The 26,862-nt window shown below is 38.1% G+C and overlaps 1 protein-coding gene across 3 annotated transcripts in view; it reads right to left on the bottom strand.

Annotated features, from left to right (window-relative positions):
- Positions 1 to 11,296: 11,296 nt before the first annotated feature.
- LOC122782180 (glutamate receptor ionotropic, delta-1-like) overlaps positions 11,297 to 26,862 on the bottom strand; it is a 200,437-nt gene continuing 184,871 nt past the window's right edge. For 2 of the 3 annotated variants that reach the window (XM_044046425.1, XM_044046424.1), the window contains exons 12-18: positions 25,918 to 26,248; positions 24,087 to 24,225; positions 19,739 to 19,934; positions 18,191 to 18,357; positions 16,272 to 16,512; positions 13,195 to 13,332; positions 11,297 to 12,225 (exon numbers count right to left, since the gene is read on the bottom strand). In XM_044046425.1, the coding sequence (XP_043902360.1) occupies positions 11,794 to 12,225; positions 13,195 to 13,332; positions 16,272 to 16,512; positions 18,191 to 18,357; positions 19,739 to 19,934; positions 24,087 to 24,225; positions 25,918 to 26,248 (1,644 nt within the window). In that variant the 3' untranslated portion in view covers positions 11,297 to 11,793. The remainder of the gene's footprint in view (positions 12,226 to 13,194; positions 13,333 to 16,271; positions 16,513 to 18,190; positions 18,358 to 19,738; positions 19,935 to 24,086; positions 24,226 to 25,917; positions 26,249 to 26,862) is intronic. The other variant, XM_044046426.1, reaches the window with a different exon arrangement.

The following is a 26,862-nucleotide window of genomic DNA, read 5'->3' as shown; positions in this document are numbered from 1 at the left end:
GTATGTTGTCCAAAATTTGATTAAAATGTCATAGGTTAGTATATCATCCAAAATTTGAAAAAAAGTCATAATTCAGTATGTCTTCCAGAATTTGACAAAAAAAATCATACGTAAGTATTTAATCGAAAATTTGACAAAAAAGTCATGGGTTAGTATGTTGTACAAAATTTGACAAAAAAGTCATACTTTTGTATGTCAGACCAAAATTTGACAAAAAAGTCATACTTTAGTATGTCGTCCAAAAGTTGAAAAAAAGTCATACTTTAATATGTCGTCCAGGATTTGACAAAAAAAATCATAGGTGAGTATGTCTTCCAGGATTTGACAAAAAAATCATAGGTTTGTATTTCATCCAAAATATGACAAAAAAGTCATAGGTTAGTATGTTGTCCAAAATTTGACAAAAAAAGTCATAGGTTAGTATGTTGTCCAAAATTTGACAAAAAAGTCATACTTTTGTATGTCGTCTAAAATTTTAAAAAAAACGTCATACTTTAGTATGTTGTCCAGAATTTGACAAAAAAAATCATAGGTTAGTATTTCATCCACAATTTGACAAAAAAGTCATAGGTTAGTAAGTCGTCCAAAATTTGACAAAAACATCATAGGTCAGTATGTCGTCCAAAATTTGACGAAAAAGTGATACTTCAGTATGTCGATCAAATTTGATAAAAAAGGTCATAGGTTAGTATGTTGTCCAAAATTTGACAAAAAGGTCATAGGTTAGTATGTTGTCCAAAATTTGACAAAAAAGTCATACTTTTGTATGTGGTCCAGAATTCGACAAAAAAATCATAGGTTAGTATTTCATCCACAATTTGACAAAAAAGTCATACTTTTGTATGTCGTACAAAATTTGAAAAAAACGTCATACTTTAGTATGTCGTCCAAAATTTGACAGAAAATTCACACTTTAGTAAGTCGTCCAGGATTTGACAAAAAAGTCATACTTTAGTATGTTGTCCAAAATTTGATAAAAATGTCATAGGTTAGTATGTTGTCCAAAATTTGAAAAAAAGTCATACTTTAGTATGTCGTCCAGAATTTGACAAATAAAATCATACGTAAGTATTTAATCCAAAATTTGACAAAAAAGTCATACTTTTGTATGTCGTCCAAAATTTGAAAATAAGTCATACTTTAGTATGTCGTCCAGAATTTGACAAAAAAATCATAGGTTTGTATTTAATCCAAAATTTGAAAAAAAGTCATACTTCAGTATGTCATCCAAAATTTGAAAAAAACGGCATAGGTTAGTTTGTCGTTCAAAATTTGACAAAAAAGTCAAAGGTTAGTATTTCATCCAAAATTTGATAAATAAGTCATAGGTTAGTATGTCGTCAAAAATTTGAAAATAAGTCATACTTTAGTATGTCATCCAGAATTTGACAAAAAAATCATAGGTTTGTATTTAATCCAAAATTTGACAAAAAAGTCATAGGTTAGTATGTTGTCCAAAATTTGACAAAAAAGTCATACTTTAGTATGTCGTCCAAAATTTGACAAAAACTTTCATTGCCTTTAATTGATTGCACAGTGGAGAGAAAGAAAGTGAATCACATGCATTTGAGGAATGCCCAATGCTGGATTTGAACAGTGTATGCCTGCAGTAAGAATTCTAACCATATCAAAGGGTAGCAGCTCTACCAAGTGAGCTATACACCTACTGCTGTGTTGTACCAAAATTTGACAAAAAAGTCATACTTTAGTATGTCATCCAAAATTTGACAAAAAAGTCATACTTTAGTATGTCGTCCAAAATTTGACAAAAAGGTCATAGGTTAGTATGTCGTCCAGGATTTGACAAAAAAGTCATAGGTTAGTATGTCGTGCAAAACTTGACAAAAATGTCATTGGTTAGTATGTCGTCCAAAATTTGACAAAAGGTCATTGGTTAGTATGTCGTCCAAAATTTGACAAAAAGTCATAGGTTAGTATGTGGTCCAAATTTGACAAAAAAGTCATTGGTTAGTATGTTGTCCAAAATTTGACAAAAATGTCATACTTTAGTATGTCCTCGCAAATTTGACAAAAAAAGTCATAGGTTAGTATGTCGTCCAGGATTTGATAAAAATGTCATAGGTTAGTATGTTGTCCAAAATTTGACAAAAAAGTGATACTTTAGTATGTCGTCCAAAATTTGACAAAAAGTCATACTTTAGTATGTCGTCCAGAATTTGATAAAAAGTCATACTTTAGTATGTCGTCCAAAATTTGACGAAAAAGTCATAGGTTAGTATTTCATCCAAATTTGACGAAAAAGTCATAGGTTAGTATTTCATCCAAAATTTGACAAAAAAGTCACAGGTTAGTATGTCATCCAAAATGTGATAAAAAAGTCATACTTAAGTATGTTGTCCAAAATTTGACGAAAAAGTCATATTTTTGTATGTCGTCCAAAATTTGACAAAAAAGTCATACTTCAGTATGTTGTACCAAAATTTGACAAAAAAGTAATACTTTAGTATGTTGTCCAGGATTTGACTAAAAAAGTCATAGGTTAGTATGTTGTCCAAAATGTGATAAAAATGTCATAGGTTAGTATGTCGTCCAAAATTTGAAAAAAAGTCATACTTTAGTATGTAGTCCAGAATTTGACAAAAAAAATCATAGGTTAGTATTTCATCCAAAATTTGACAAAGAAGTCATACTTTAGTATGTTGTCCTAAATTTGAAAAAGTCATAGGTCAGTATTTCATCCAAATTTGACGAAAAAGTCATAGGATAGTATGTCATCCAAAATGTGATAAAAAAAGTCATACTTTACTATGTTGTACAAAATTTGACGAAAAAGTGATACTTCAGTATGTCGTCCAAAATTTGAGAAAAAAAGTCATAGGTTAGTATGTCGTCCAAATTTGATAAAAAAGTCATACTTTAGAATGTCGTACAAAATCTGACAAAAACTCATACTTTAGAATGTCGTCCAAAATTTGACAAAAAGTCATCCATTAGTATGTCATCAAAAATTTGATAAAAAAGTCATACTTTAGTATGTCGTCCAGGATTTGACAAAAAAAGTCATACTTTAGAATGTCGTCCAGAATTTGACAAAAAAATCATAGGTTAGTATGTCGTCCAAAATTTGACGAAAAAGTGATACTTTAGTATGTTGTCCAAAATTTGACGAAAAAGTCATACTTTAGTATGTCGTCCAAAGTTTGACAAAAAAATCATAGGTTAGTATTTCATCCAATACTTGACAAAAAAGTCATAGGTTAGTATCTCATCCAAAATTTGACGAAAACGTCATAGGTTAGTATGTATTCCAAAATTTGACAAAAAATCATAGGTAAGTATGTGGTTAAAAATTTGACAAAAAGTTATACTTTAGTATGTCGTCTAGAAATTGACAAAAAAGTCATAGGTTAGTTTGTCCTGCAAAATTTGACAAAAAAGTCCAACTTTAGTATGTCTGATATCAAACCGCACGTTTTGATATTAGATATGTAGGGCTTTTCTCAAAACTGTGGGAGGAGTTATGCGGCAAACTTTTGGCGGAAGAGGAATAATAATATCAAGAAGAAGAAACACACATTTTTACCTTTGCTGTAATACACTGCTTTTCGCACAACAATATATTCATGTGTCAATTTTATACAAGGGGCAAAGTAAGCCATCATAGATGTTCTAGATGACAAAATAACAAATTAATTTGCATTTTAGCCGTAAGCCCTAAGACGAACCAGATAAGCATTTAAGGTTGAAATGCTACATAGTGTTGATTTAAACTGAGATTGGATTTGCAGCCTCTAAATTAGCTGGCACCATGCTGGTCTTTATCCTGTGTTTAAATGCATGATTACAGGCTGCTGAGATATTGTCACTACTTCTCCATGGAGATTTTCTTGCAGACAAGGTTTAGAGAAAACAACATTACACTAGCAGATGTTTGCATTGTGTCTCCTTTTCATCTTGTTACCTGCCTCTTTTGGCTCATCACTGTGCACTGTGCACTGTGCAGGATGTACATCCACAGTCCACAACCTGAATTATGACCAAACGTCCCAGTTGTGAGACAAACTGTTAAGAATATTCAGAATTGTAAACACAAGTAAACAAGTAAACACAAGAAAACAAGGACTCCTCAGACACAAGCAGAAGGAACCATTTTAAATGTGGTCAATTAAGGTTTGTTTGCATAGTAATCTTTTTTCATTAGTGATTCTGTTTCATTGTGCTGATGTCTTGGTCATTAAATATGTGCGTTGATTATACAAAACTGCTAAGACACAGAAATGACTCACCGGATCGGAAGACCCTGAACTCAAGGTGAACTCATTAGGAGCTTTTCTTTATTTTCTTCTGTTGAGGTTACATGTGGAGATTTACACACTATATATACTATTTTTAGGCTCATATAACAGCAGAAGTGACAGCATAGGTGTCACATTTATGTATTTCAATTATTTCATCTCTGAATCTCTCTGAGAAATACAGGTCAGAGGGTGAAAACCATGAAAAAAAAGTGATGAATACTACCTCACAATAACAGCTCATTGTGTTGGCTCAGACAAGGATCTTGACAAAGAGCTCAAGACTTCAATTTTAATCTTCACAATAGGCAGTTTATTTTGCAGGCGGGAAAAACAACACTGAACACACATGCAGCACTGAACATAAAATACAGGAAATTTATGTGCATACATAAATAAAATGTATGCTAAAAACCTGCCACATGAGCTCACATAAGATATTAGCTGCTCCAACTGTGCCAGCGGAACATAAAATCAGGAGCACACCAAGAAATTGTTTTTTTGATTTACTTTGTGTAAAAGACACAAAACAATACATTGTTAATTACAACCATCAATAAAAAGGTTCTCACATTTGCTCAGTTACCACTGCCTTACACAAATGAATTAATTCCATTAATGAACCAACCTACAGTTTTGGTGTATTCAAATAAAACAAGTTAATTAGTCAAAAATGTGGTTTGGCTGAGCACACACTATTGTTATGACAATAAAGTGAACATGCTGATAATAAGGAAATGGTGATGCCAGACGTGCCTGTGACCTTGTTTACTCCCCGACGGCAGCAGCTGTGCAGGAATAAAAAAAATAGCTGAAACACCAAGCTTTGACAATTTGTTTTAAGGCAATTCTTGGAAAAGTGTCTCAGTAAAGGGACCATATGTAAGACATGTGTTTTATGACGTCAACATGTCAGTGAACATGGTATGTCATCAGCGTTTATGGAAACTCAGACACAGTGTAGGTGGATATTTATGTTTTTTACACACACTTTTAAAGGCTGCCTGTCAATGACATGTGGAAATAGATCAAATTGTTTAGTCTTTATAAAACCACAACAGATTGTGTGACAGCTGGGTGTAAATGCACTTCTGTGCTTTGGAAAGTATTACATATTTTTATGTACATATTTTTATGACTGTGAAAAGACTTTGTGGTTTACCTGACATATTTTTACCAGAGCTTTAATAGAAAAGGGCAATCGCCTTTTTTTGAGAAAACATTTCTTTCCTCTGCAGCGGCATGAAAAAATAAATGTTTTTTAAAGTTTAGCATTTTTATGCAGGTACTTAGACCAGTAAGCCTTTACTGTAGGTCCACCACCAAATAGTTCAATAAGAATAGATCATTTAACAGTCAAGCATTTATGCAGCCTTACCAACAATGTGTAGCACCTGTTCTCTTACAGCAGGCGCCTCAAGGCAGGCCACAACATTTATTATTATAATGCTTTTTTTTCCCTTCACCATTGTTACTTTAAGTCAGAGAGGTTCATAGCACAAACATTCCCTTTCTCCCACCTGATTGTCCAATAAGGTATCCAATAAAGGGCTCATGCAGGTAGCATGGTAGCTAACAGTTGTGAATTTATTAACTTGTGAAAATTAGGATTGCCATGAACTTGGACACAGAGTTTCATGGCGTCCACAGACTGACCTTTACTCTAGCATCTCAGTTAATTAGATTCCTCTTTTCTGAGAAATTTGCCCATAGTTTTTTTAGAGTATTTAGAGTAGATAATTTTGTCTTCCCACTTTTGTTTTGCTTTCCTGGCGGTGAATCAAGTGCCATTTTCATAATTGCCCAGTGCTTATTTTGTTAAATATTGATATTCACAAACCTCTTTATTTGTACCTTGTTTGCTCAAGATATGTAATGAATTGATCCTAAAAGGTTTCAATACCAAATAGATACTCTGTCTTGATTGAAGGCTGAAAGTAGAAAAAAGAAAATAATGAAAAGATAACAAATTACTATTGATTTAAAGAGTGTTGTACAGCTTTAGCCAAGAGCACATTCTTATGGCATAAGCTTAATATGACAACCTTCAGTTACTGTCATTAAAATCCAAAGTTTGAGGGCAAAAAAGGCAAAACACTTCTCCCTGGATAAAGAAGCAAAGCCCTGCTTGCAGTCGAAGGTGGGATGGCTCAATGCATGGATAATGAGGCTGCAGAGGCTGTCTGGACAGACGGTCAGTGATCTCCCCGCGGGGAGAATAGAAGTTATTTTACAGCAGATTGCCTTGCACTGCCCACACAAGCTAATTATACAGACTATTCATGTGAGTCATGTATGGCAAAATTGTAAAATTACAAAGTCCCTGTTCATGTGCTAATGTACCATGTGAAAAACCAGGGGAGCTTATGGTTTTTACGAGTAAGGGATGATTCCCTTTCATGCGCAGTGAATTGTCTATGTTAAACTATTATTATTATTGATATATTAAGCTATATTTAGTTTGTATTCACATAATTCTTGTGGTAACTCTCTAATAATCTGTTTTCATTTTTTGGGATTTGAAATTGAGGCAGAGCCTCACAGGAAGAAGGTTACTGGTCTGATCCAGGGCCTCTCTGTGTGGAGTGTGAGTACTCCATAGGTGTGAGTGTGAGAGTGAATAGTTGTTTGTCTCTACATGTTTGCCCTGCGATGGACTGATGATCTGTCCACGGCGTACTCCGCCTTTCACCCTGTGTCAGCTGGGATCGGCTCCAGCCCCTCGGCAACCCTCATGTAGAGGATAAAGTGGAAGAAAATGAGTGAGTGAGGCAGGGTCCCTGCTGGATCAGATTTAGAGGTGAAAAAGTTTGTGTTATGAGATGAGTCGTGACATAAAGTGGTAGAAGTAGACGCTTGCATTAAGCAATAATATGAGTTGTGTCCCTGACAGGACTCACGCTTAGCTCTCAGAACAAGGTCAGCGGTTCCTTAGAGCACAGCCATGGAGACCTCAAAGCTCACTCTGCTCAGCAAGACGTCCGTTACTGGCAGACAGCATCTTCAGACAGGAAAGGTGATGAGAGCAAATCAACAATCTCATCGCACATGAGCACAGACAGATTTCCTAACATGGTCACACTGAAGTCTATGCACACATTCAGTCTTGAGGGAAGGAATTTAAATGCCCTACTTCCTTTTCGAAGATTTCAAATTAAATGTTGAGCAAGTTTAACTTCAGTGCTGTAAAACAAAGGCGGCTGAGAGTCAATTGGAGAGACAATCACTGTCCAATCATCACCAGTCAGCGTTAGCGTGTCTTCTCTTGGTGAGTTGCTTTGCTACTGGGTAAAGATGAGTGTTCTTCAGACGTGGAGGCAGAAATGAGTCACCATCTGTTTTGGTACCACTGGTGATGATGCGCCAACCACCTCATCACCGCTTCAGATGGAACCTTCAGGTAGGCCTGGGCAATAATTCAGTATCGATATATAGTAATAAAGGTTTCTATATATATATATGTAATGTTAATGTATTTTGTGATGACATTATTCACCATTTCATCCAGACCTACAGTGTAGCACGTCATCAAGTACAATACTAAGAAAGTAATTGCATTTGTAGTGAACACTATAACACATTTATTGTGTTTATGAAACTGCAAAGTCTTACTCATTATTTTAATTTAATACCAGAGATTGTGTTTATTATTCGCTATTCTGCCCTGATTTTGTTTACTCCGATTGAATAATTTAACTGAACATTTGAGAATATCAGGCGTAATATTGTAGAACCCAATATGAAATCAAGTTTTATCTATTGACAGAATCCTTAAATCCAAACATATTTTATACGCTGTTGTATTACAACAAAACAAAGAGGAGATTCCAGCAAAACCTGAATACATCAAATGTTTAAGCGTCAAGTTACAGGGTTGTTTCCTTTGATCAAATAATAAATGTGTTTATTACCTCAGAGTTATTTACTTTATCTTTTCATAGATTGGCTGGTTATATTCATTTTCTTGCAGCTCTGCAAGATGGGATGTCAAGCTAAGTAGTATTACATGTTGCCCTGGTCGACAGGTGGACTAAAAAAAGAGATGTCATTCTGTCAAATTCAGAGTTTATTAGAAACACAACGGGCAGATCTCTTTCAGTGAAATGTGTATCAAATAAACACAGCATGAAGGGGCTGTGAAAAGAGACCTGTTAACCAGAAACAAAGTTCAACCAACAGTGTTTCGTTTTTCCACTTTGACATTTCGTTCAGTGGGTCTTTATGAATGCCTGGTTTGTTTGGCTGACAGGCGACTGGGGGTTGGAACCCCGGGTGATGGATCACTAGCCAGACGTTTTCTTCGTCAGTGATTCTCTTCACTGACAATCTGTACAGTGGAGTCTGAACAAAGATTTGGTAGCTTATAAACAGAAATGAGCTGTAAGTGAATGCACATTCAACCAATGTTGTCTACTAACTATTAGTTCAGACAGTTCCACATGACTCCCTGTGTTTCTTAGTATTGCAGTGTTTTGTTTCTCAGCGCACAGAGTGACGTTTTCACATCGCGACAGATGGAAGCATGGCTACTTAAAGCTAGTGAAGACAGTGTGCAGTTACAGTTGTTACAGTACAGCAAACAGTTGAACTTTGCAGAGAATTGACCATGAAAAGCCTCCGAACCACTTCTGAAGCTTTGTATTTCATGATTTTGGCTTCTCAGGAATGTGATTGTCCAATATTGAAAATAAGAACATTAAGCACATAAAGCACTCCTTAAACAACTGCCTGACTATGTGCCTAAATGTGCCAGTCACAGCTTCTGCCACGCAGCTCCAGGTTTCTTGGCTGCTTGGAACGTTCAACGACAGATATATAACACAACACTTACCAAAGTACCGTAAAAACAGAAATCTATTGTCTTGCATAGCTGGAGGGGAAGAGCTCTGTCTCACTCTCTCTATTCCTCCATCTCCTTCTATACCTCTCAGTCTGTGTGTGTGTGTGTGTGTGTGTGTGTGTGGGATGTGCAGGAGGAGAGAGCGTTTTCTCGCTGTGTTTTGGTCATTACTTAAAAGTCCACAGGGGGTAATATAAGTGCTACTCCGGAACTTTAAAGTAGACTAAACAGAGTTAAACCGTTTGAACTAAAGTCCACATCATATTAGAGCTGCAGCTAATATTATATTATGTGTAGCATTACATTCTCTTTACACAAGTTAGTTTTAATTAATTTGCCAGTTGCTTGTTCTGTTTATTGATGAACTATATTTGCACCATAATTTGTGAAATTGAAAACACACATTGTGACATACTTAATTAAGCCCATGGTAAGCTTTTCAAATTCCCTATTCTTCCAGACTAGGGTGTAGAGGGTGTATGAGCATTTAAGTAATATAATGGGGTAATTTGTCTTGTTTTCTGGATGTCAAATGACTTGGTTTGATGTTGTCACTGGTTCTCACTGCTTTATATGTGCGGCCTTCGGATAAAAGTTTAGAATTTCAATGAGTGCAAAATAGGCGAGGTTAGGATTCACCATGTTGATGATATGATGTAGTCTTATTAATAATGTATCAAACGTGTATCAAAAAACACATCGTCATTTCAACATAATCCTGATGACAAAGACCAGCTACTATGTCCCGACCCAGTGTTCATTTGTCCCCTTGTCATGTCCCTGTGGTACTCCTTCTAATGCTGGTGCTGGGATTCCTAGTTTGGGCTCATTTCTGTCTGTTTGGGCTGTGGTTATTGAAGGTGGGGTGCAAATTGTGATCAGTGCAATTATCCTCAATTCCCCAAATGGACCTCTTTTATGTTTCTCTCCATATACGAATGTTTATAGTTGGACCAATATGGTCCTTAGGGGCAGTTAGAAATCCGGTCGCATTATCAAATTGAGTACACATTACTAAAATGGTCAGTAGTGTATAATTCTTGGCTGGAATTTCATAGTTTGTTGTTTATCTGAGGAAGCGGCTTCTCTTCCTAGGGTCATGCATAAAATTAAAATATAACAAAAAACAACAACACTTAAAACAAGAGTGTAAGTAAAATCACAAAGGCCAATTTTGTTGTCACCCCCTTAGGTATGTTTGTGGATCGGAAACATTCATTCGTCAGGTGTGTGTGTTTGTATCTCTCTCCTTAAGGACATCCTTGTGGTGAAGCATGAAGGGAGTTGTGTGCTGAACAGAGAAGTTTAAAGAAAATAAGAGATGGTCCCACAAACATTAGGATTTTGTAACAGCAGAAATTGAAATACTTGTGTTGGAAGTCCAAGTGAGAAGTGATGTTGTCTGGGGCTGCAATAACCGAGGTGGTGATTGCTGTGTCCCTTGATGATGGTAGCTTGGATGCCAAAAAAATAAATAATAAAAAGAGTTACAGACCAGGAAAAATGAGGAAACATGAGGACAAGGAACCCCATTCTTATTTTCTTGAATTTGTAAGGGAGGAAGTGATGAAATTCTCCAAAATCCATCAGCCAGAGGGTATTTTGTTTCATAATTGTGAAGATGATATTTTCATTTTCTTGTGTTTTCTGTAATTAATGAGTGTAATTTAACAAAACAAACTTTTTTATAATGAGATAGTATTGCTGCTTGTAAACATTACTTAAGTTAATGCAAATCATAGCCCTGAATGATGCAGGAGTGAAGGACAATAACATTCCTCTATTCCAGTGTAAACTCACTGAACTAAGAAACAAAACTATGAAAGGATTATTGAAATAAGTAAATAAATGGAGGGTAAATATACTATGCATAGATGAATAGCCTGAGCGTCATAGTTGGTGCGTGGTCTGAGAAAACTCTAAATTTGTCTGCAGAGTGAACAAATTTAGGAAACAACAAAATGATTGATTTGTATCGCAGATTTGCACCTCCAACATTTGTATGCACTTGAAGCACTGATTTATGTGCACACTGAGTGCTAATTCATTGCTCTGTTTGTGGTCTGGAAAGCGAGTGATCAACACTTGATTTTATTTCCCTCCTGTTGTACAAGCAGATATTTTAGCATCCCCAGAATCACAGACACTCACTGACAACACACGGACACTCTAAATATGTTTCCAAGCACACACATCGGTGTAGTTTTTGTATTATACTTTTATTTTTTTCATATGAAACAAATCAGTTCTTCCAATGTCTCTGAAGTGTGAAATATCTTCTTTTTTTTTCATCATGAATTCTGACAGTACATTCAGTTAATGTTAATCGGAAAGAAAACATCTTTGAACTTGGCACTTAGAAAACAACCACAAAGAATTGTCACCTTTATTCATTTAGAACAAAATTTACAAAGCCATTCAAACAGTCATTTTTTTTTTTTTTTGGATCATTTTATGTTTTTTAAACTCAACTGTTGAGAATATTCAAAATACACTTTTAATGTTGCTCCTATCTCTCTTTGTACTTACAAATATGTACATTGAAGTCCCAGTATCTTGTCAAGCATCAGCCCTCTGATTCTTCATCACTGGTAGTAAAAATCCCTTTTTAGTGTTTTCTCTTTTCACACTGTTAGCACTCTGTGTGGCTCTGCAGTATTCTTTTTGAGCTCGAGTGTCTGTGAATACTTGTCGTGCTCAGATGGATGTGCCATGGCTGGGCTCACTGCCTTCTGGGATGGCTCCTCCTGGCACTGGTTGGTAGGCCATTGGCATGGGGGTCTTGACTGGGCTCTGCCGGAAGAGGCCCCCGTTGGGTGCCCTGTGTTTGCAGCGGATAGAGGGCATGGTGGCACTGCTGAGTGGCAAGGGCAAGGTCCTGCCAGCCGCTGCACCCAGTGTCCGTCCTGGCCCGTGACCCTCCTGAAGGAAGGTGGTCACAGAGAGTGGCCGTGGTCCTCGAGGGTAGTCTCGAGCAGACAAGGCCTCTAGGGACTGGCTGGGCTGCATGCTGCTAATGTCCAGGGCAGAGATCTCAATAGATTGGCCGGGCAGCTGCTTGTGGGCCAAGTCCTCGTCTAGGAGGCTGTTCAAACGCTGGTGGACCTGTTCCAGGTTTACCTCTTTGTCCTAAAGATAGAACCGGAGCCACAGAGAATGTAGGAAAAAAAAGAAGCCAAGTGAATAGAGGTTTTAATGGAAGGGAGAGCAACATTGTAATTGGAAACAAGTGTGATAAAAAATAAAAGTGGAAATGAAAGGGCAGCGAAATGGGTCATGAGTTTAAAAGAAAAAAAGAACAGGAAGAGTGAGAGAAGAGAGAAAAAAAGACAGGTTACAAAGGTTGTTTCATTATCACTGTCATGACCATCACTTCAGTACATGCAGCTAATGCTTCTCTATTATTCAGCTACACAAAGACTAACACACATATATGAGAGATTGAAGAATGCCTTAAAATGACACACTGAATTATTTTGCTTAGTATGCACACACACACACACACACACACACACAAATCTTAGACTTTGGGTCACAAAAAGGTAACGTCACCAGTTTTAAAATGAACTTTAATGGAGATGTCTCTTCATGCAGAAGTGTTAGGGTTTTCTCCATAATTAGGTGACCACACATTAGCTGGAGGTGACTCTTGCATGAAAAGCATCAGCTGTTAACAAGGCAGGCTCCAATGGACGCACAAATCGATGAATGTGACAGTAAAATCCAAATGGTGACAAAGTAGTAATATCAGTTAATTAGACTAAATTATATTGACTTGTAAAAATATTTTCACCCTAGAGACATCAACGAGGCAACAGAGACAGAGGAAGAACAGAGGACAAGGCCGGGACAAGAGCACGATTGATTATGAGACTCATGAGCATTAGCCTCCTCACACACAGACACACACACACAAACATTCAATTTAAGCCATAGTGAGGGGCAGGAAAAACTATCAAGACGACTAACAGCAGAGACAGTGGGGTGACATGACAGATGGAATGACTACAGTCTACCCCTGCCGAGCCCCCATGCCCCGCCCTTTTGCCCTGACAGTAACAATCACAATCCAGTACAGTACGTCAGGCCTCTCCTGACCTGTGTCAAGAACCTCTGCCTTCTCCCAGTCTCTGTCTCTCTGCCTGTCCATATGTCCCTCCCTGCAGGTGACATGCTTGTAATGTCATAATATGTCATTGGACCCGTAATCCTGTTCAGACCATAATCCTTGGTCACCTGCTGGAGATCACAGACAACAATACATAACTCAAACGGTCTAATGTGAGTGAAATTATAGTTATACTTTCTGGGCAATAACAGTAATAGTTCAGCATTTTGTTGAAAATACGCTGTTTGCTTTCTGTTTGAGGATTAGACAGAATATCTATACCTGTCTCATGCCTGTGTGAGTATGAAGCTGCAAAGAAATATTAGGCAATTGTGAAATGATTAGTACAAAAGTAGAAAAAATCTTCTTGGCTACAAAATATGGTTCTTGGGAAAAAAACAAAACAAAAAAAACACATCTCTCAATGCGCATTTTAGTTTTCAATTCTATCGTTCTGCTATAATCAATCGATCAAGCAATTAGCAAATGATGTGTCTGAGATTGCCAGGCAACCAGAGGAGAAGGTCAACAAACAGAACAGGTGAGAGTCTTAATTCTGAACTAAGCTATTTAGGGGTTTGATGATCAGATATGAGACTGGTGTCAGTCTTCTCATCTAAATCAACTGAAGAAAGCTCAAAACTTGTGGCTTATAGAATTATCTTATTTTGAAACAGCCTTCATGATGTCCACATACAGTGTGCTGTCATGTTCCAGTAATTGTTAAAACAGAAGTAGATATCAAAAACTTTCCCTGTAGGCTTGAAACATTACTGTAAAATGTTCGGAGGCAGCGATCACCACAGCACGTTATGCAAAAAATCTGCATTCCTGTGTGTTTCCATCCACTCCTGTTATGTGAATGTTGAGAGTTAGTTTACTGAGCGAAGCAGCAGGTGGTGCAAAGTGTGTCACCACAGAGGAAGAATCAGAAGGCGCAAACTAAGAATGGCAAGTAAGATCACCGTTTCCTCAATTTTTTTAAAAGTGTGAAAGCTGGACTGAACGTCACCCTTTCTCCTGCTCAATCTTTTTCCAATGCACTGATTCACATTTCCCTTTTAGTTTCTGAGGCGTACATTTTCCCACAGGTCTGATCACTAAATCATGATGGGACCAAAGGAGTCATCTGACTCTTGCACTTAGAAGCCAATACAATATGTGAAATGTGTGATATAGGGATCGGATCAGAGCTGATCCCCATCACCTCTCCTCAATATTTTACACCAGTGCCACATCACTTCTATGCATTTGTGCTGAATATAATTGTAAATGCTTGGTATCAAACCATCTGTCTAACACACACATTTATTTACACAAACACAGCACTGGTTTATTTACTGGTGAGACCTTGCGTCCTAAACTCTAACTCCCTCTCCTCTTCCTCACAGCGAGTGGGTCCAGACTTAACAGCTGAGAGCAGCCACACTGCTTGCAGCCTGCTCCTTGAGTACACAAGTGGGCACACTCCAAAGAAGCTCTGTAGGAGACATGCACCCTAACAACAGAGTGCTACTGCCATCACGGACTGCACAATCGACCAGCGTGGACACAGAGGACAGAGGCAGCTGCTCTAAACTGCCAGTGACTGTTATTTTAATGTAAATGGTGCCCTGTGCACATGTGTTATCTTGACTGGGACATCCGTTATATTAACAAAATGTATGTATTTGCACCAACTTTGAAAAAAAAAGAAGCAGAATTTTGTTTTTTATGTTGCACAGTCAATTGTGTCGTAAAAAAACATGTCATATATATGTACAGCAATGAGAATTTAACTAGCTGTGCCTGCAGCAATAGACTGGGGTTGCACGTTTGATTTTTGTCATTCTAGATCATGATAGGAGACAATTACAGCTGTGAAAACCCCTTTAAATGTGCTAATTGTATATGTCAAAAAAGCTACGACTGGGAAAAGGGAGATGCAAAAGATAATGAGCAAATTATAATCTGCTGTGTTTTGACAAAATGCGGCCCTTACTATTTCTTCTGACACTATTGCATTACGATTTATAGCCAAGAAAACTACAAATGATTAACAGTTTTGTTTCAAGCCAGGAAATTTGTGTTTGACGCTCAAAAAACAAATTTCCGCCCCTCAACATAATGGTACACTAAACCATATATAATACATCCAATGGTTAATAGATGTTTGTTTTGAAATTCACGCGGCAGCTGTATGTGGTTGTCATGAGAGCAGCTCTGTGCACAAGGACATGAATTGAAATCAATAGCATCAAGTCAGATTATTGTCTGCACCAAAAATGATCAATTGTATGGTTTAATTAACTGCGATTACAGAACTGGGTCTTAAATGGGCCTCGTCCAGTGGTTCTTATTGGATTGTTGGACTGTCATGTCAAACAGGCAGGTCAAGGCTCAAATTCTTAACTATCTGCTTTTGCTCACACTTTAGTTTAGGGATCCATGTCAAGCCTTAGTTGTAGTTTGGACACCTCAAGCTGAGGGGCTGCCCAGTCGACAGCAGCAAGATGAAGTAAGAGCTCTAGAGCATTAAGACTTGAATGGATTAGCGAAACAAAGCTATTGCACAACTGAAGCACTTATTGAATCAGAGGCACAATTTCAGTTTGGTTTTGAATTTGCATTTCAACTTTATATTTAGTGTTATCGTTCCAGCTGCGGTTCTCTCCCATGAGCTCCAGTGACTGTGATTGTTTTCCAGCCTAAAGCACAGGCCTATGCTTTTCTGAATCAGTATGAGAGAGAAGCCTCAGTGAAATCCCTAACAAAGCACCCCAACCCCTCTCCCAATATGAGAAGGAATGGATAGATTGATCACATGATGTCTGGACTATCATTAGGGGCACACCTATTATAACTGGGTATACTGCAGCTCTACTAAATCGGGGCTGGTGTCAGCGCCTGCTGGATCCATAAAGTAGAGTGTGGCAGTGGCATCTCTGGGCAGGACCGGGGGGCCCGGGGGTCTGGGTCTCGACCGGGGCCTTGGAGGGGCAGGGGGACCCATGGTGGCCACCATGGCCCGGTTCTGGGTTAGCAGGCTTAGGCCTGGGCCCTGGCCCGCTGAGCTGTCATTGGTCACCTCTTTGGGCTGCTCTCTTCGGCAGTGGTTGCTGTTCCACCAGGTCTCCAGTGCAGCCACGAGGAGGGCCAGCAGCAGCCCGGCAGCCAGGATGCAGAACACGCCGGCAAAGCTGTGGAGACGCAGCGCACGTCCCTCCGGCTGGGCATCTGTGTAGCTCTGCAGGTCACAGCGGCCTTTCTTTGGCCACCATTTCTGCTTTAGGATGTCGAGATCACCTTTTTCCTGAAGCTCCAAGATCCTGTGGACGAGAAAAAGCGAGTAGTTCTTTGACACGAGCTGCTGGCATACCACCTTCAGGACACTGAACAAAGCCCTTAGAAGCACTGATTTGTATTATGTGTATTAGTGAGGTCGAAGTGCAGCAGAGTGTAAGACACGTAACCCTATTTTCAATGCTAACATGCGCTAAAAGACCAGTTCTATGCAGACAAAACTGCAAGATTAATTGTTTTCATATCAAACTCAGAAGTGTAGAAATAAAGATGATCAAATACTACAGTCAGCCCATTAGTTAGTGAGCAGAAGACTGGGAGGAATGTATAGATGCCCTGGTGGAGAATAATGACGGCTGAGTACAAACGAAGGCGAGACAGTTTATCTGTCCCATCGGAGCGGTTAGCTTTCTGCACAGTCATTATTCAACCCCTTCAACAGTGACTGGCACATATGTGCTTGAGCCCATGCTCACACAGGAAAAGTTTCTGACGTTAAATCTACCGTACAAATTTACATGCTTCATTCATTATGGCAGTGTTTTAAGTTTTGAGAGCAATCAATCCTCCAATTTCAGATTAGCTCTGAATTGTATTTTCGTGAAGGAGAAAGCCGGTTCTTATTTAAACTAGAAATGTATTCACAAATATAGATTAACCAAAAGCAGTGGGTAAATGGTGTATCAATGAATTTCATGTTAAAATGAAAACATGGCTGTGACCTTCTCTTCCTTATAGACATACTACTAAATATGTTTGTTAGTAACATTTTTATGAAATAATACATTTGGCTATCATGTCATGAAATACATTAACACATATATATGTAATTACAGTTGTCCATAAGTTATTATTTACTTAATTCATGATTCTATGTTATTTATGCAACCCTTTTTAATTTATGGATTAGTTTAGCATAAGTTTTTATTTTGAAGTATACATCATTCTGTATGAAAACAAACATGTATGCATTTATGTGACATATCATGAATATTGTTCTTGCAGTATCATAGTGGAATAGCATGTTATAATTTTGCTCATTGGGCCCCGGGACATTTGAGTTTGTGACTCCTGGTATAGACTGAAATATAAAAGATGCTCTCTGTCTGCTTCTTGAAGAGAAACAATATTGAAAACTGTTTCTGTTAAGCACGACTTAAATTATATTTTAGTATCTCTTGCAATTTCTTCTCTTATTGTTAGAATAAAAAATAGGCTCAACAAGCAATAAAGGTCAGTGGACAAATTTGGCCCAGTGGGTTCTTTGTAAATTGTTATTACTTTTAAAATCTAAAATTTGTGTTCATACTGTGCAACTAAATGTTTTTTGCCCAGTGGGCTTCTGCTTTCAATACAACAAAAAACCCAATATGTGTTGTGGATAATGTAATCACTTACATAACTGTAAGTTTAATATACTGCACACCCTTGATTCTTTTAGAGTCTTTTGTTAATCACACCTGGACGTAAACCTGTCAAGCAAACTTTATACACTCTTTATACACATTATTGTTTTTATCATATTGTCTCCTGACTTCTTGACCAGGTCATCCTTGGAAAAGAGATTCCAATCTCAATGGGTTCTACCTGTTTAAATCAAGGTTGAATAAAATATAATAGTACTAAACGCACAAATACTTGTCTTACAATTCATATGTTCCATCACTACATGGTATTATGTGTGTGTTTATATACTGGGCGTACTTCTGTGAGAAGAGGTCTCTGTAGGGACTGCCGTGCTGCAGAGCCATGCCGTAGCCTCTGGTGCTCATGCTGTTTCCTGCTACGGTCAGGGTGCAGTCGTCATCTGTCAGAGCAGCGTACTCCACCACTGCCATGTCCCACAGAAACGCATATGACTCCCGCTTTGCCTGCAAATTTGGAAAAAAACGAAGCATGCAAACACAGACTTTACTACATCCAGACTTGTTTAAGCAAAGTGACATAATCTTAGCAAACAGACATTTAATAAACTGAGTGTACGTACAAGTAAAAGCGATCTCTCTTTTTTTTTTTTACGTTTACGTTTTTTATTTCATCGTTAAATCATTTGTAAAACTTTTGGCTTTCCTCCCAGCATCTATATGCAGAGTAGAAACATAATCGATGCTTGCATTTACACTTGAACCTACAGTATGTCCCAGTGTCAGTGGCACAGAAGCACAAACTTCTCACGATGAAAAAGCAATGAATGCAACCAAGTTCCATAAGCATGCAGAGAAATCAGCACTGGCAGTTTCTTCACTCAGTGAGAGTAAACATGCCCTACAATGAACATTATTACTTTTCTTTATGTAGGTGAAAATAGATGGATGCTTTTTTGGCTTGCCATTCCTCTGTATGTAGCATATTTTCAGAGATGCAATCATGTGCTGTTGCCTCGAGTGCAGAGCCGACTATGTGGAACTATGCCAGCTAAAATCTCATTTTGTGTTTGTTTGTATAAACTTTGCTGGCTTTTCCTCCTCCAGAGTAAGACTATCCCCTCAACAAATACAGCTAAACAGGCCTTTCACCTCATTTCTCATTGAGACTGCACAGGGATCTCGGGTTAGCTCCCTTTTAATAAATAAACACATACAGGAGAATTCACAGCCGTGATAAGTCGGGAGGAGACACATGCAGGGGTTTGTTTGTTGTTAGCTCTAAAGAATGATGTGGTAAATTAGTAACTGAGTCATTTAATGAATTTAGAGTTAAAACTGAGAAGGATGGTCTTCCAATGATGCCAGGCAACTGGCCTCCCAACAGTGGATCCAGTAATGAAGGTGTTGATTGTTTATAACATGAATGTAAAGTATGCTGTATGTATACACCAACAATGGAGACATTGGAAATGACACGTTTTGAGTCTAATAATGTGTTTTTGTAGTTTGTGCTTGTTATCCTTCAAAGTTTATTAGATAAAAACATCACTTAAGTCATGTCTCAATCAGTGACACAGATTATTGTACTAATCTTTTCCTCCCTGCTTGTGTGATGCACACGGGTTCAGTTTAGTTCACACACAGAAGAGCAAGCACTATATTCATCCTTTCTGGAGCTGGACTGAAAAACAAATAACACATTTGGGGCGATGGTAGCTCAGTGGTAGAGCATGTCGTCTTTCAACTTGGTTGTGGGTTTGATTCCTGACTCTGCTAGTCTACATGTTGATGTGTCCTTGGGCAAAGATGAGCGATGGAAAAAAAAGACCTTAGGGACACCAATGGAATGTTTTGTACTTTTCCAAAATCCATAATAAATACTCACCTTCTTGATGCCTTCTGACGGATTGATGACAGAGTTCTCAAAGCCGTTGTTCTTGTTAACGGTTTTCCAAAGCTCTGCGAAAGTGTTGTCCTGCTCCAGAGGGTTGGTGCCTTTGGCCCGGAAATACTCATACACGGCCGAGTCCCTCACTGTCCCATAAGCCATATCCACCTGCTTGGACAGGTCCTGGAAAGACCTGCATCCAGATCACATTAGTGAGGTAGTTCAATAGATTTGATAGAAAACGTATTTGATAAACAGTTTTTCTTTGACACAGTTTGTGTATCAACCAAGAACAGGGATTTATTTATTCACCATTTTCTTACACAGTTACATAAAAACAGAAATGACATAGTTGTAATTTGAACCAATGCACTAACCTTTCATGAGAAAAAGTCTCTGTCTCTGTTTGAAGCACTTATGTGTAATTTGGTGACTAACGTGTTGTAAAAATGACTTTCATTCATTAACCCACCTCGGCGTCTTTTATTTGTATGTACTATTTGCTTTATTTAAAAGTCAAGCTTTTGTGAGCCTCCTGATTCACTCCACAAACAGTGAAAGCTTGAAACTACCACCTCCCCTCTTGTGTGCGGCTGAACAAATCACTAATCAGCGTGCTCTTTATCAACCAAATTATCTGCCTGCATGCTGCTCAAGAAGTCACTGCCAACATTTTCCCTGACTACCCCTTTCCTTTCTGCAGTACCAGCGTCATGAGTGCAACTGGGTTATTGATGACCAATGGGGGGACAAAATTTCTGACTTATTTTGCGATTCATCCTCATGATGGGCATTAAGTCCTAAAAGAACCTGTGCCAAACTTTAATTGGCTTTTCATAAACACTACGCGCTATACACGCACAATATGTGAAAACTGGCCTCTCCTGATTGAAGTCTCTATTATGCAGATGCACTTCAGGCTGTAAGAAATGAGGCTCTTAGCAGCAGCTGTATTTTATATGTACAGATAATTGCTAATTTTGTACAGCATATTTGCTAAATGCCAATGTCCTTATAATTAGAGTTGGCTTCCAATGCAATTTAAATGACAGTCTACCCACATGATTACCTACTTCCTGGACTTGTACTGTGATGATGTGTTTGAAATGTATCTCTGTACATGTATTACATTTCTTATTTTAATTATTATACTAATATCCTACTATTGTCTATTTTACAAGAATATAACATATGGTGCAGTGATGGTTGTTGGGGGGGGGAGTAAGCGTGAGAGACACAACTGTTTTGATATTTCATTGTCTGTAGCACATTATGTCAGATTAAAATGAAAGCCTGAAAGCTTTACTGCATTTAGAGTAACATGTTCAGCATTAATGGATTACTTTTATGTAACTACAAAAGCATTTTAACCTATAAAGTGTTCAGTGGTTTATAAATCTGAAATAAATCAATATACTGTAATTAGGAGGTGGAAGGCAACATGTCTTAACCTTAAATTGTAAGCATTTACACTATGGGGACTTGCTTTTTGTCCCCTTAAGGAAGACAAGTCCCCAAAATGCGACCGTGTTAACTGATTTAGGTCCTAACAACATGTGTGATACCTGGAACACACACGCACCAATTCCACAGAGAGATACATGCATGTAGAGACTTTGTTATTTATCACAAATGTTCCCTTCGGTGTTCCAGTTGGAATTAAATACACTGAATTGCTGGTCTGGCCCTGTTGGCCATGTTTATATTTAGCGACATAAATGTAAAATTTGCCAAATCTCTTACAATTAAAGCTGCATTAAAAGCAAATAAACACTTTGTTGAGCCAAAGATTTCACTTAATTAGCATTCATTAATGCATGCGATATCCTGGAGGAGAAGTAAAGTAAAAACAAAAAAACAAACAACAAACTAATAAGACTTTGTCTCTTGCTCTCACCAGACAAACACATAGAGTTATAAAACCCACTGTTATGGGAAAAAAACATCACCTGTGATAGCTAAAGACAGGGGGGAGTTGTGTAGTGGGAGAAAAAAAAAGGAAAAAGGTAAAAGTAACCACTGTGCAACAAACTTGATTTCCATTATACCAAATTATGGAGAAATGCATTTAGAAGCACACATTCCACATCTTCTCTTGAGGCTTTTGTAAATTTTTATATGACTTTTAGGAGAGAGAAAGTTGATTTCTTCAAGGATAATAAAAACAACTTGAGTTTGAATTGAACTGCAGATAGACTCAGTCTATCCATTTTTAAAATTCAAGTCATGTCTGCAGAAACTACCAAGGTTTGGGCATTGGATTTATGCTGGAGACAAGCTATCAATACTTTTATGACTAACATTTCAGACGAGGGGGAGAAGAAATTTCTGATTTGCAATTTCGGAGACATCTGGACTTTTCATACTAAGTGAACTTTGCACCTATAAATCCTAGTAATGTCTTTGTATACAAAGAAAAAAAAGAATTCCCTGATACAGCACAGAATGGTAAAACAAAAACTGATCAGTGATGGAACTGTCAAACAGCCGAAAGCAATACATCATCTCACGGTCCTGTGGCCTCACTTTGTTTTCTTAACAAAGAAGCTTGTTTTTAAGCATTTCTAAATCAAATCAAACTTAATCTCAAAGTTGCTCTTGCAAAAATGTAATCTTATCAATTAAATCCACTTGATTGTCCCTGTGAATGCTTTGTCTGGTATGGTGTTGAAAACGTTGTTCACCCACCTGCCCACACTACCCTGGGATGTGCTTCAGCTCTTTGTTAGTCAAAAGGAAGTGTTTCTACTTTAGTTCAGAGCAAATGAGTTCTCCCCCTCTCGAGAAGAAAGCCTTTGCATCCATTTTAATTCTTTAATGGCTTTATTTGTCTTTATTGAACTAGCGTTACAATATCTAACAATTTAAACAATGTAAAGTAAGATTTAGGGCAATTGTGGTTTAATACAGAGTTGCCTGCTTTGTGATTTAAATTGCAAATTACACCAGGATTTTTTGTTGTGCTGGCAAATGTTAAGATCCACTGTCTTAATGTTTATCAAACCCTCAAGTAAGCAGGGAGAAAATCCCAAGAAAACCACAAGTTGGAGAAACAACATAAGGTGCCAATTCTTTTAAACTTGTCAGAACAACTCATTCTTGAGGTTAGATCTGAGGTGCAATTATTTTTCTGCCTAATAAAAAGAAAGCAATCCAGTGCACTGCTGCTGAAATGTGATGCCTTGCAGAAGTGTTTTTTTTGCATGTCAGGAAAGAAATTAAGTACGAAATAAAGGCTTGAAATGCTGGTTAAAGAAACAAACATACTCTGCGGATGCAATGATTCCCTCTTCTTCGGCTATTAAAACAAATTAAATTGGTGTTTTAGAGTATTGTCGACTTCTCACATTTTCATTTAACAAACAAAACATGCATTTTAGTGTAGCGTTAAAGTTTAACACCTCCAGAATTTAAAGTGGGTCTAAAGTGGATTTACTGCTTTAAGGGTGTTTTTCATTTTCTGCACCATTTAGATAAGCCAAGAAGTGAATCCCGTACAAGCCACAAGATTTATAAAGTAGGTTCTATTGAGAACAATGGGGAGACATGTTTAGCTTGTGTTTTGGTTGTTCCAATGTAAATATTAAATAAAAAAGACCCTCTAATACATAAATGCAATCATTTTGCAGAAGGTTGATTCAAGAGTCCCTTCACAGGTGAACCGGGTGCTGCTCAGCATTCACTCCCTGTCCCCACATGTCCACATGTGACCATTTGTTGAGCAGAAGACAGACCCGATGTAATCAAATGCCTCTCTGCCCATTCCTTAGGGAAAGACAGCACACCAAATTGGATTCACTGACAAATAACATTTGGACTGAGAGCAGGCTAGTTGTTAAGATGCGGGTCAAATATTACAGGAATGCAGTCAGTACACACACTCCGTACGGCGTGCAGCTGATGAGAGATGCAGACAGATCAACCTTCTGCCTCAGCCACTGCACTTGTTCCTTTAGTTAAATTATTGGCGAATATAACATGCCATGAAAAGAAGATTCCCCACACTGTGAGCAGCATAACAATCCTGTGTGCACAAACATTTCTACTTAAACATCTACCTGTAATGCTGACTTAAAAACCAAGCAAGTGAAAGCACAAAAAAAAGGCTTTTTTAACCTTGGAGAGAAAACAGTGACTCTCCTGACTGAACTGTTGCCAGCTAGGTTGCATTGTGGGTAATGGAGGTGCCAGGTTTTGCTGCAATAAAGGAAAAGGTGTGAACAATATCTCTGCTTCTTTTCACAGTCGAAATCCCAGGATTCACGAGTGCACTCGAGTCACTTGCATTTGAACCAGTGTGATACATATTAATAACAACAACAACAAAAAAATTATCGAGTTTTACCTGACAGCGTTATCCATACGTGACACTGTGAGGTAGGCAGCCAGGTTTGCTGTGTACGACGAACACACAATGAGGGTGAAGAGCCACCAACTGCCCATGACAATACGCAGAGCCACCGAGCCGAGAATGGAGTCAGTGCCTGCGGAGGAGAAGTTATAAAGCAGGTCTTTTTATATGTAATTATACATGGAGGCACACGCCACCATTATCGTCAGTGACCTTGAAATTGTCAGATTTCCCATTTAATAACTATCTCTCGTCTCAATTTTGGTAAGGAAACAAAAAAAAAAATAAGTTGGAATGCTGCCAAAATGTGTAAGAGTGGTTTGTTATTATTATCATTAGGGTCTTGTCGACTGATTTCATTGTCCTAAATTCTACATTTTGTAGAGAGAATGTACCAAATGCAATGGCACTAGAATAATAGTGATTATCATTACAGTTTATTTATAAAAACGATCTACCCTGAAGTGTTACTTTCAACCCTTTACTTTCCCCTTAATTCAAATTCAAAAGAGGGTAATAATCAGACATAGTCATTCCTCTTCCTCCAGCCTTTCAAGGTTCTTTGCATGATATATTTAATCACATTGTCATAATAATATAATATAATATGTTCGTTTTTTCTTGGTCAAACTCTCCAGCTTGTGAGGTGCATAAGAAAAATGTCCGCACTCGTTTTAATTTCAGGGAGCCAAGCCACAGAAATGTCATCTGAAAGATTAAGGATTGTGAAATGAAAGGAAAACATATTTGTCTGAAAGTGTCACAATCAACGCAGCTGCACCCTGAGGACAGCTTGGGAAAAAAAGTGAAGGCCATGTCAGATGCATAGTATTCTGGCATTAGTCATTTTTATTACACATGGCTTTGACTGAGTTCTTAAGGTCCTCAAATGTGAAATGTGCATCTTGAAATTTTACTGGATCTTGTCCCACTCCAACAATCCACTTTGGTGCAGTTCCTTTCATCTTTCTAATAGACTGATTTGAATAGAAAACGGTTCCACAGTTTCATTTTTTTCATATATTCCCCTGACCTTCTTGTGGAAAAAAATACAGGCAATCCTTGAAATAGAGAAAAGAGTGAGGGGAGTTTGTGCATCTGTGGGTGGATAGTTTAATCTGCTCTGAACATACAACAAAAACTGCCATTATGAAATCATATCGTGGACATCTTTGCCAAGTTTATGTTCTCTGACAATGGCACACTATGCCTCAGCAGCCAGATCCATATCAGAGTGACCCACCTCATCCCAAAAGCAACAAAAACAAACATGCAATCAACTTGACTGAAACAAGTGGCAACATTAGAACATGAGCCAGAGAAGAGGAGGACAAAAAGGGCTAAGAAGAGAAAAGAGATATGGGATTTATTTTCTTTTGAAATAAAGTGCGTGTCAAGTTAAAAAAGGTTCAAAGGCAGCGAGCCAGACGTTGATAGATGCAGCTAAGGCTTTAACATCAGCTGCTGAAGTAGTCGTTTATCCAAAACAGACATACCTGGAACACCACCAGGCCTAAAGAGGGGGTGTTCCCCTTGACACGGGCACCTTTAAAAGATACAGGGCTGGGCATTGTGCCTCAAACAGACACAATAGGCTACTGAATCAGCATCTATTGGATGCGATTACACCCATGTGTGAATTTTAATTAATTGGACTTGTTTTACTTGAATGGTCCTTCCTTAACCTCATGGTTAGGTGTAACAGAAGCACGTTGACTAGAAACAGCTTGGAGATGAAAATCTGCCCCGGTTTGTTGGTGCAATATTTGATGAATACACTGCTGTCCTGCATGTCACTATGGCCAGAATTAAATATATCACCCACCTTGTTGTACAAAAGCACCATAGACAATCCAGATGGCACTCTGGAGCGAAGTGGAGACAGAAGGCGGCGGATGTCCGCCTGCACTGTTCTGGCAGCGCACCGCTTGGATGCGCCGGAGCAGGAAGATCATGATGCCTACAACAGGGATGGCTGCAGCAATACATGCCCACACTGCCAGATCAAATGGTGCTAGCAAGGAAAAAATGTTGAGCTTCTCCTCTGACTTGCGCATCAGGATTCCCACTGAATAATCCAGGTAGCGCTTGCTGAAATCGACCACACTCTCGCGCTCAGGGGTGATGGTGATGGCTGATATGGCCAAGTCGGCTCGCTGTGGATCGAGTCACATATTACCATTATTGCAATTCATAAAAAAACATTTCTGTACATTTCTTATGCTGCCTGACAGAAAGAAGCTAGGTTATCTCATCTGAATTGAACATGAACTGTTTTTACTGACTATTCAGGAGGTGACACATGTGAGAGGGCAAGTCAAGTACTTTACTAGAGCTTACTTAACTTACTAACTGCCATGCAGTAAAAATGACAGCAAATAATTTCACACTCCTGAATTGTAATAACCGGAACGTTTTTCTTTTTTCTTGTTTTTATGGAGATTATTCTGACACTGTGAAACTGACCTTTGACCATTTGAAAATATTACATTTCATCACTTCTTCACTTCACCCATTTGTCTGGAATATGTTTAATAATTTATGACAAGAAATGGTAGTTTTGTGATGAAAGTTTGACCTCGGCCTTAGATGTTTAAGCATGACATGTTTTAATTTGGTTTCTAGCTTCTTCTTCTTCTTTTTTTTTTTTTTTTACCAATGTTTATACATTTCCTCAAGACATTCTTGAGAAAGAGGCAAATACAAAAATGTTTTCTGAGGTCACTGTGAACATGACCTTGGCTCACTGACCACCACTGTGTGCCAAAAT

This window comes from Solea senegalensis, linkage group LG15 (assembly GCF_019176455.1).
Source record: "Solea senegalensis isolate Sse05_10M linkage group LG15, IFAPA_SoseM_1, whole genome shotgun sequence".
Taxonomy (NCBI): Eukaryota; Metazoa; Chordata; class Actinopteri; order Pleuronectiformes; family Soleidae; genus Solea; species Solea senegalensis.
This window is presented reverse-complemented; position numbering and strand designations above follow the sequence as displayed.